General features: G+C 42.3%; 1 protein-coding gene across 1 annotated transcript; it reads right to left on the bottom strand.

Moving 5' to 3' along the window:
* Window positions 1-1,639: 1,639 nt before the first annotated feature.
* LOC138785314 (olfactory receptor 6F1-like) lies at window positions 1,640-2,563 on the bottom strand. The gene has a single exon (XM_069961130.1). The coding sequence runs from the start codon at window positions 2,561-2,563 to the stop codon at window positions 1,640-1,642; it is 924 nt and encodes a 307-aa protein (XP_069817231.1).
* Window positions 2,564-12,158: the final 9,595 nt, after the last annotated feature.

The raw sequence follows: 12,158 nt of genomic DNA, 5'->3' as shown, positions 1-12,158 counted from the left end.
CTGAATGCATAGCAGCTGGTACAGATGGTGACATGGATGGCGGATAACATGGCCAATCAGTTGACCACAGAGCAGTCTGAAATAATGGTTAAGGAGGCACCGGAGAAGATCATGTCCACTGATGCCACAGATGAGATGGACGAAGAAGCAATTGGTCTGACTGGTAAGCCGACTGGACCCAACATTTCAGAGGTGGATGGATCTGCAGCAGTGACTGCAAGAGGCAGTGGTATGGCCAGAGGAAGATGGTGGGCCATACCAAGTGGTACCGTGTTTCCCAGAGCACTATGGTTTATGCTTATAAATCACTACACCCAATCATAGAGAAATTTGGAAATAAGAAGCTTTCTGTGAAAAGAGGGATAAGGAGCAGTCTGTGAAATGAGGCACAAGGAGGCACTCTGTATTAGAGTTAGGCGTGCACAGCTATCTGTAAAAGAAGGGGACAGGAGCAACAGTCGGTGGGTGACGGTGGCACAAGGAGTAATCTGAGATAGGGTACAGGGACCAGTCTGTAAGTAATGGGACATAGAATGACCAGCTAAAACAGTGCTGTATTATGTATGGAGGAAAACAGGTACGTAATTCCTCAGCTGGTCACCAATTCATCAAGAGAGTGCTAAGAGTAAAACACTATGTACAATTACAGTTCATATGTGACCACACGCCAATGACCAGGCACCGCACACACACACTGAGATCTTACCCCCGTCCGGCCCACAAGCCCGACGTACGTTGCGTCCACTTCATCAGGAGCTAATGGACTCTGTTACAGTCAACCATGTATATATACACATGAAAAACCTCCATTATACACCCATTAGTTTGATTGATACTCACAGTGACACAGTGTGGAGAACCTAGGATGGCAGTGCCAAGACGGCGGATACGGCCGGAAAAGGAACTGGTCGTCTCACGGGGACCAATAAGATATAGTGAAAGGGAGGAACGCGTGACTGGGTGCACGCAATCAGCGCACACCCCCTCCTCCAACATGCTCAACTTCCTCAAAAATGATATAGACTCTATGCTTATTAGAGTCTATTGGCCTTTGTGTTATTTGTGTCATTCCCCATGAAATCTCTGAGTTTTTAACATTTTGTATATGATATATATGAAAAAAAAGAATCTGTTTAATTTCTAAATTATTTGTGCAATTTCTTTGGTTATATGCAAAACTATAGTTGCTACAGTACTGGGACTATTACCAAAGGTAATTGGACAATACTCAGTGCCTTTATACATACACAGAAAGCTGTGGCACACAGGTTCTGGGACACTATAATATTGATATACCATAATAAAACCTAAATAATGAATTCTCATTAGCTGTTTATTGTGTAATATTTGTTTTTCTTCAGTGATAAGATCCATGGGTGGGAAGAAGAGTACAGCGATCCAGTAATTTAACTCAAACCGCACTTTTTTACACATTTCCATATATGTTTTTGATACACATCGGATTTTTCCAACTTTGATCTGTGGAAAAAGCTCTTTAATAGCTAATTGAAGGTGTACTCAGTGAGAGGGATCTTCAAGATCAGATTTTGTCTTAAGCCCCAAATCAGATAGGTACCTCTGAACAATATGTTATTTAAACTACAGTATATAACTTTATAAAGTTTATTTTTCTTTTTCCCTATATTTTACATAACTTCTTCAAGACGGCTCTCATTTCTTGGTTCCTCAAGCAATATATGATGGGGTTGAACAGAGGAGTTGCCACAATGTACAGAAATGAAATTAATTTGTTAATGGTCAAGGTGTCTCTATTGGCTGGAACCATGTAGATGGTGATGATGGTTCCATAGTAAACGGTGACCACAGTGAGGTGGGAGCTACAGGTGGAGAAGGTTTTCTTCCTTCCATTGGCTGGGGAGATGCCAAGAATTGTTATAAAGACATAGATATAACTGACAATTACTAGAATAAAAGGTATAAGAATTATAGGGATGGAAAGGAGCACGATCTCCAACTGTAAGGAGAATTTAGAACACGTAAGTTCAACAAAAGGAACAAGATCACAGAAAAAATGGTCAATTACATTGGATCCACAGAACTCAAGTTGACAAAGAAAGTTCAGAGTGATCTGGGTTAGAAGGAAGCCGCAAACCCAACAATAGACGACCAAGAGACGCTGAAGTCTTGTATCCATGATGACATTGTAGCGCAGAGGGTTACAAATGGCCAAATACCGGTCATAAGCCATGACTGTGAGGAGGTGACATTCTGTGCATCCTATAGCACAATACACATAGGTTTGTGTTATACAACCAGCAATGGAGATGGTGGCTCCTTCCAACCATACAACATGAAGCATGTTAGGAACAATCACAGACAGGAACACGGATTCAACAAGTGATAACTGCTGGAGGAAGAAGTACATGGGAGAATGGAGCTGCGGCTTGATGGACACCAACACAATGACCATAGTATTTATCATGAGGGTGAGGATGTAGACGATCAGGATTGCCATAAAAGAAGCAACAGCCTTGTAGCCAGTAACATCCGGGAACCCCAATATCAAGAGCTCATTGAACAATGACTGGTTTCCCTTATTCATAATCAGGTAATGTTATAATGCTATAATACTCTCAGTACTGCAAAGCAGTATGTATAAGGTCAATAAGGTCAAATGATCCCCTATTGGGAGCTAAAAATAAATAAATAATGAATCATTGAAAGTCCCCACATAATGAGTGAATAAAAAAAATCCTAAATATTTTTTAATAAAAACAATGGGCCTCCTTTCCTAACAATGCCTCAATTTTAAGCTGTTACACGGTTGGTTTTGTCTTTTTTTTGTCTGAAATTCATCAATGTGGGGTATGCCCTTGGTAAATCTGGAAGTTGTTTTTTTCACAGGAAAAAAATGTAAACCTTCCCATCCTGGCAAACCAGAAGTGACTGCTTTTTAGAATAGGAAACCCATCAAAAAATGACGATTTTCTTAATAAATCTGTCAGTTGTGGTGCCTTTTGAAGGACACACCCCTTTGGCGGGTTTATGGACAAAAATGGTGAGTTTAATGAGTTTTTGAAAAAAAAACATGACTGTTTTAGAAAGGGAATTTTAGTGTTTCGAGAACCCATATTTTCTATAAATTCACTCTAATAATATCTCTCATAAGTGAACGAATAGAGGAGGGGTGTCTGTTCAGAATCCTTATCTCTTGGCCAGAGTGGAGAGTAGTTACAAAGAGTGCCTCTTAATCACCCTGTGTAATAAAGATAGATAGATTATCCCACAAAAAAGCAAACACTTCCACCCATTGAAGACCCATTGACCATCTCCTTGCCATCGGCCGTGAGACAGGTCAAACCTTGTGAAAGCTCTGTAACCAAGCTCTGATCACAAAGATCGATGCTTATGTACAGACAGCCCATACTGCTAGATATACGCCCCAGCAACATGATTTTTTTTCTCCAAATACTGAAACAGCTAATCCTTTTTTCAAACCGTATATAAAATGGACCCAACATTGTTATTTTTGCACAGTGGTCTCCACCAGTCTTGATCCATCACCCATACAGCTTTCCTACTGATCACTGAGATCAAGGAGACTATTTCAAGCATTATCTGTCGCAGACAAAGACATCCTCTTACCATGAAATATAGGCTGTTGCCTCAATGCTGATGCCTTAACTCTCCTGATCGAATAATACAACTTATTTATATTTAGGATCCGTCAATTTCTTCTAAATCGTCCCATGTCATGTCCCAAGTAAGCTTTACAAAATATTATCTGCTAAAAGGCAAAAGAAAAATTCTGGGAAAGTATTAGGCCAGTCATAAGAAATGTATGAGGAGCATTGAGTTCTCTGAGCTCTTTATGTATTGCAGTCGGCTATCTGGGGACAATCGTCTCCCGTCACCTCTGAGAATTGTAACTATCCCTAATATTGTTATGTATAAATTGTTATTATAATCTGTGCATGTGGGTTTAATTTTTAAATGAATTTGTGATAGATGGAAAGAGGAAAATAATTATAAATATTGGAGATGTTTCCTAAGACCTCATGTCCACAATATGAGCATGGCGCCTAAATGACAATGCACAGATGCCATATGACATCCTCAAACCAATCTGTGTAACCTCTGTACATTACTGTTGCTGCTTGTGGGAGAGTTCTTCCATTCACACATTTAAATAAGACATGATAAAATTTGTGTCATGAATGTGCCTGAGATGAACTCCGTGCGCCCCTCAGCTCGTGCTGCGTGGCTGAGATGGCGCTGATATTCAGTTTTTTGTATGTCTTGTGCAGTAACCTGAACCCTGTCTGAACACTGGCCTATTTCTAGTATTGTGTTCAGCCCCACCCATCTGCTGTGTTCTCTGGCTATTAAGGAGTTACACTGCTGCCAGTTCTTATCCATAGGTGATTCTGTTTGGAACCAGGAGCCTTGTCCAATAGGGGCTGGGAGTTTCTCCTTATTCCCTATAAGTGTTTGGCTGAGGCTCATTCTGGTGCCGGTTATTGAGCTTGTCTCAGCCTGCTTCTGCCTCTGTTTAGTTCTGTGTTTATTCGGACTATTTTGCTTTGTATTCTGACTATCCCTGCTTGCTGCCTGTCCCTGACCATATTGCCTGTTTATTGACCTTGCTTGTTGGATTGTGTTTTTGTACTGCGCTGCCCGATTGTTGTGACCCGGACTGTCGACCATTCTTTATTGTGTTTTGTTTGTCTGTCTTGTCTTTGTGTCCCACCAAGCCAGTACAGGGACCGCTGCCAAGTTGCCCGCCACCATCTTAGGGCGGAATGTGGCAAGCAGGTAGGGAGAGTGGGCAGGGTTCAGCGTCAGGGCTCACTGTCTTGTATTGTCCTGCTGTCCGATTCCTGACAATTTCCCCTTGTTCCTCTTTTTACCATCTTGATGACCTAGGACAGGGGTCCTCAACTGGCGGACCGCGGTCCGCACCCGGACCGCGGAGGCCAGCTGTCCGGACCCCTGGTCGGACCTCCGAACCGCCCCGGATCCGGTCCGTCCCTCTCCCCACCGCACTGCCTCCCGCCCCATAGGCGTACTGTCCTTAGATGTCAGTACGCCTGTGGGGCTGGGGGCAGTGTCGGTCCGGCCCCCGGCTGATACGCGCTCTGTAGGGATGTCCCGGGGATTCCCCAGCAGAGCGCGCACCACAGACCTCAGTGTACGCTGCCGGCCTGTCCTTCCCGGAAGTGCAGGCCGGCGGCGTACGCTGAGGTCACTGATGCGCGCTCTGCTGGGGAATCCCCGGGACATCCCTACAGAGCGCGTATCAGCCGGGGGCCGGACCGACGGGAAGAGAAGAAGACAGCCGCAGCGGGGAACGAGGTGCTAGGTGAGTTGTTTTTGTTATTTTTTTTTTCTCTCTGGGGGGCATCTACAAGGGGAGAGCGCACAGGTGGACTATATACTACAGGGGGGACCTCACAGGGGGCTATATACTACTGAGGGGGCTATATACTACTGGGGGGGAGCGCACAGGGGGCTATATACTACAGGGGGGACCTCACAGGGGGCTATATACTACTGAGGGGGCTATATACTACTGGGGGGAGCGCACAGGGGCTTATATACTACAGGGGGGACCTCACAGGGGCTATATACTACAGGGGGAAAGCACAAGGGGGGCTATATACTACTGTGGGGAGAGCACAGGGGCGCTATATACTACTGGGGGGAGCTCACAGGGGGCTATATACTACAGGGGGACAGCGCATGGGGGGGCTATATACTACAGGGGGAGCTCACAGGGGGCTATATACTACAGGGGGGAGCTCACAGGGGGGCTATATACTACTTGGGGGGAGCTCACGGGGGCTATATACTACTGGGGGGAGCTCACAGGGGGCTATATACTACAGGGGGAGAGCACAGGGGGGCTATATACTACTGGGGGGAGTGCACAGGGGGCTATATACTACAGGGGGAGAGCGCACAGGGGGGCTATATACTACTGGGGGGAGCTCACAGGGGGCTATATTCTACAGGGGGAGAGCGCACGGGGAGGCTATATACTACTGGGGGGAGCTCACAGGGGGCTATATACTACAGGGGGAGAGCGCACAGGGGGGCTATATACTACTGGGGGAGCAACAGGGGGCTATATACTACCAGGGCAGTCACCCCCTTTGTACCTAATATCAAATTTTCCCGCTAATAAGCAGCAATTCTGTATATAAATAGTTGAACGTTTGTGACAAAGTAACAAAACACGTTTCCTACTGATGTTCAGCTCGGACCTTCACCTGACAATAGACCCCGGTAAGTGGACCTTCACTAAAAGTTGTTGAGTACCCCTGACCTAGGACATACCCTACCCAGGCTACAATGATGCTGATCCCTGCTCGACACTCAATTGCTATGGGCTCCAGAAGCCCATAACAATCGAGCACAGATTACACATGTACTCTACTAAACTCTATACAAGATCAGTGAAGTTATTATATTATATTATATTATTAAGGGAAACTTAAAACTACTGTTGAAAAAAATAAAATAAATAATAATAAATAAAAAAAATCCCATCCCATAATAAAAGTTTAAATCACACCCCCTCCCTTTATATAAATAAAAATAATAAAATAAATAATAATAAATATACATATTTGGTATCATCATATGTGGAATCACACAAAATACTAAATTATCACTTTCCTAATCTCACACGGTAAACAGCGTAAGCACAAGAAAAGCCAAAAAATTGCAAATTTTTGGTCCTATCAAATCTAGAAAAATTGCTATATAAAATGATCAAAAGGTCACATGACAACAAATGACACCTCACACAACCCCATAGACCAAAGGATAAAAGAATTAAGGATGGGAATAGAGCAATTTTAAGAACATTTAGGTTTTTTTTTTAAAGGTTTTATTGTTTTAAAAGGTGTCAAATAAAATCAATCATACATCAATTATACATATCGTTGTAATCGTATAGACTTGAGGAACATAGCTAATATGTATGTCAGTTTTACTATAGGGTAAACAGCATAAAGACGAAACCCTCCAAAATGAAAAAAAAAAAATCTATTTCACGGCGCAAATATTTTTTTTTTTCAATTTTGCTACTTATTTTATGGAAAAATTTGGTCTGCAATTGCAAAGTACAATTGGTGTTGCGAAAAATTAGGAATTATGTGGGTCTGTAGGTGAAAAATTGCAAGCGCTATGGCCTTTTAAACATGAGGAGGAAAAGAATGAAAGTGCAAAAACAAAAATTGCCCTGGTCATCAAAGGGTTAATGCAATGAATTGATTTCTACAGGTCTATTAGTAGCCACCTATTAACCTCTAGTACCATAGAGGTAGAAACTCTCTGGTCACCGCCACTTATCAGAATGCCTCTCCTCACTATTAAGGCTTCTTACACTTTTTCCTGTGCATCCTTTACTTTATGCCCCTATACACTTTATACTAAGGTCAGCAAAATCATATGTGGGTGACAGGTGTGGCTGTCAGTATAAGGCATATGGAGCAGGGCCATAGTTGAAGGCACATGGGCCCTGGCGCAAAATGTATTCTTGCCCCCCAGATGCAGTCATGGGCAGAAGAGACACACAGGAGATCCACGGACTGCAAAACTACAACTCCCTTCATGAACTGTCAGCAGGACATGGTGAAGCTTGTAGCTCTGCAACCTGATAAGCCCCAGGTCGGTAAACACAGCCTCCCTAGTAATACTTACCTCTCCAGGTGCCTGCTGTGCTCCTATGAACTGATCTCTTCTGCTCAGGTCTGAATGCTGTGTTTTGTAGGTGAAGCTAATCAATCCGCTCTGCCAGCATCACATAGGAATTTTCGAGTGGCAGGAAAGGAAGCGTAGGGCTCTCCCCCTCCTGCCACTGCCAGCGCTGATACAGTTGAATAGAGAGACAGCCGATTCAGAACTGCAGAGTGACAGCTTGTGGTGAGGAGGACCAATGGGCGCCACTGAAACCCCTATTTATACACCACTGCATAGGGGGCTTCCAAGTCTCCATCAACAAATGCGGTGGAGATATGGATTGGGCGCAATGGACTTTAAAAGGGTTTTCCAGGCTTAGAAAAACATGGCCTCTTTCAGGAACAGCACCTCTCCTCAGTTTGAGTGTGGGTTTATTTCCATTGAAATGAATGGAGCTGAATTGTCGTAACACACACAACCTGAGGACAGTGGTGGTGCTGTTTTTACAAGAAAGTAACCTATCTAACATCCCTGATAACCTCTTTCCATGCCTGAGCCAATAAGAAAAAATATCAACGTTAGGCTATGAAGGGTTAACGTAATAAAACAAGGCAGGATGGACATTAATCAATTTATATTTAATTCTTCATAAAGATTTTTGAAGCTAAATAGATATTAATGAAAATATAACATGTAGGGCATAGAGTCCACGTGCTATCATGCTATAACACCAGCCAGTTTCTCATACAAACTCCACTCCTCTATTTTCTATTATCAGTAGATTACACAACAATCCGTCCCCGGACAGCTTATTAATTTTTAAAAAATAACCAAATCTCATGGCGATCCATAGAATATAAAAAGCTTAGAGAAGCCAATGTACCCAGTTCCTTCTTATAAATGGCCTGTACGTCTACACAGCTTTCTTCTGTATATCCTGGATATGAGGAACAATCCAAAAGCTACGCATCCAAGAATCGAGAAATTATACAATGCTCAAGATTGATGGCATAAAACAACAATTTTTCTCACCGCTCCATGCACCTTTTTATGATAATTTGAATATATTTCATAATGATTTGAACGTAGGTTTCTAATGTTCTTATGTGAACTCCTGGTATTGACCTACCCAATCTGGACTGCTTTCTATAACCGAAGGGTCAAAATCCAAAGTCAGTGTGTTCTCTAGTTATTCTTCCATCTTAAAGGGGAAGTTCAGTGATTTTAAATAATTGAAAGGCAGCAGGGGAAAGGTTAATCATTATAACCAAGCACTACTCACCTCTCCTCGTGCCCGTGAATCACTGCACCACCGACCCGGGACCTCTGCCGGAAGTCATTTTCCCCGAGTTGTAAGGATGTTATGACTCGAGGGGAAAATGTCAACCCAGCACATGGACAGCCCGCTCAGCCAATCAATGACTGGAGCAGAGTCCCACCCCAGTCACTGACTGGCTGAGCAGGCTGTCCATCAGCCGGGTTGTGACATCAGCTGAGAAGACTATCCCGGAGTGGCGATCCAGCGCTGGAGAGGCACCGGGAGAGGTGAGTAGTATTGGTTATAACGTTTCCCCCTGCCTCTGCTGTTCAAAAAAAAAAAAAAATTGCCAGCGCCGGACTTCTCCTTTAATGTTTCTGCTCATACTGTATGCGAGACAGATCAGCGGCCCTTCCTGAGTCTCCACGTACTGTATCACTTACCTTACATATAGACGGACTACAGATACTAGAGGTCATTGATTCCTTGCTCCATGTTACGAAGAACATAGGAAAGGAGATGAAGGGGATATCTTGGGTGAGAGAAGGTGACTGACCAACTTAACTACTGTAACTTACCCTATGCAGGTACTTTGTAGGTCATTACATGTGATACCCTGTTTCTCCTAAGTAACTTAGCACCATGGATCAGAATGCAGATTTCCTGTGTCTGGGGGGGGGGGGGGGGGGGGGGGGGGGATTAGAGTTGAAATTGTCTGTAAATGATCTTAGTTCCATTTTCCGTCCATCATTTAAATTCTGAACAATCACTCCTATCAGTCAGATGTGTTCTGAAAAAAGTGTTATCAATCTGTTAAAATATTGCATATACTGTATGAATACACTGGTTAGAGGGATAATATCTAGAACATCGGTGAGGACCTACAGATGAAAACAGTGGTGGCTCTAGAAAAGCTTACTGTGCATTGGTTAGTATGGTGTTCATTAGGTATGGGCCATCATTTTATTTGATTGATGATCCAATGTCTGGTAAGAAATTTTAGAGGAACTATGGTTGGTCCTATGTCTTGTACTGTATTTTATTGGAACTATAGTTTGTCCAATGTCTGGTCCTATACTTTTGAGACATGTTGTTAGATTGATCTTTTTTATTATTAAAGTCATTGTTACTTTAAAGTTCACATTAAGGAAACACGACTTTTGTGACCTGACAGTGGAGACACATTCAGCTATAATATGGTTCAAGCTTCAATTTAAAACCATTGGGTTGGGTATTTGCAATTGACTATAATCTTGGTGGGGCACATACATGACAGTCATACACCACTACTATTAATGGAAAATCTATGAGACACACTTCTTACAAGTCTTTTTTGTATTTTTTTTTCTTATGACCCGCCCATTATAGAGACCTTTGACCTTTCCTTCTTAGTGACCTAGAGTCAATGGATATAGAATTAACAGGTATCTAGTAAGGCGAACGTCTAGACACATTTCAGAGTAAACATGATCTACACCTGTCAAGCCAATAGTGGGGTAGACAATTGGACCACTTTTACTCGATGACGAAACATTCACCAAAGTCTTGCCCTTTCTATAATGTAAAGATGCTCTACACTCTACGTGGTATTTTTGAGATCCAACTGATACATGTGACATGAACCATCATGTGTCTTTTTCATGTCTTACAATGTCCTTTTTGTATTTTCCTAGGATGCAGAGCTACTAACAAACCAAAGTCCACGTCTTTCCATTGGATAAGCGAGCTACCATTACTTTACAGAAATAGAATTGACTTGCATCATGAACATATTACCAATATGTTACCTACTATATGTGCTCCAGCCATGACTAAAGAAGACTGTGTCTCCTACAATGACCACTACTACTACTAATCTTAACAGTAGCCCCTATACACCATGGATAAGAGGAACCACACAGTCACTGACTTTCTCCTCTTAGGATTCCCAGATGTTACTGGTATCAATGCTATTGTTTTATTCATTGTGATACTGGTGATTTATATTTTGACCCTCATGATAAATACTATGGTCATTGTGTTGGTTTCCATCAAGCCGCAGCTCCATTCTCCCATGTACTTCTTCCTCCAGCAGTTATCACTTGTTGAATTTGTGTTCTTGACTGTAGTTGTTCCTAACATGCTGCGTGTTATATGGCTGGAAGGCGCCACCATCTCCATCAGTGCCTGTATAACCCAGGCTTACTGTTATTGTGGCATGGGGTGCACAGAGTGTCACCTCCTCACAGTCATGGCTTATGACCGGTATTTGGCAATCTGTAACCCTCTTCGTTACACCACCATCATGAATACAAGATTTGAGCGTCTCTTGGTCGTCTATTGTTGGGTTTTCGGTTTCCTCCTGACCCAGATCACTCTTAACTTTCTTTGTCTACTTTATTTTTGTGGCCCCCGTGTGATAAACCATTTCTTCTGCGATCTTGCCTAATTTCTTCAGCTGACATGTTCTCACAAATTTGGCTTTCAGCTAATGATCCTGATTGTTTCAATTCCTTTAATGCTCATACCTTTTATATTAGTTATTATCAGTTACATCTATGTTTTTATAACAATTCTCAACATCTCATCTGCAAAGGGAAGAAAGAAAACCTTTTCCACCTGTAGCTCCCACCTCACTGTGGTCACCATGTACTATGGAACCCTCATCACCATCTACATGGTTCCAGCCAATGGAGACACCTTGACCCTGAACAAGTTAATTTCATTCCTGTACATTGTGGCTACTCCTCTGTTTAACCCCATCATATATTGTCTGAGGAACCAAGAGATGAGACTTGTCATAGAGAAGTTAATAGATGTAAGAAATAAAGGGTAGATAGATATTGTTACAGATTTTTATTTATTTATTTATTTTTTATTTTTATTTTATTTATTTATTTATTTTTTATTATTTTTTTTTTGGGGGGGGGGGGGTAATACGAAGGTATGAGGTTTTATCTGCTTTAGACAAACTGCTTTGAATTTTTAGGTGTCTCACCTGAACCTCTTTTCAGCATTGTGTCGGTGAAAATTGTGTTAGAGGTGTGTAAATTTATCATTGTTTTCCTTTACTATCTACCTGGAAAACATTGATACAACCATAGGTCATAGGCTGTATCCATGTTTTCCAGGATTTATTAGGACTGCATCCAACTTCTTCAGCTGCTGCATTCAAATGTCACATGAGTGGGATGCTTGAGTTGCGCTCATCTCTAACAAAGAAAGAGATCTTACCATTGTTATAGTGCTTGAAAGAGCACTATATTGTAAT

The sequence above is a fragment of the Dendropsophus ebraccatus genome, chromosome 1 (assembly GCF_027789765.1).
Source record: "Dendropsophus ebraccatus isolate aDenEbr1 chromosome 1, aDenEbr1.pat, whole genome shotgun sequence".
NCBI lineage: Eukaryota > Metazoa > Chordata > Amphibia > Anura > Hylidae > Dendropsophus > Dendropsophus ebraccatus.
This window is presented reverse-complemented; position numbering and strand designations above follow the sequence as displayed.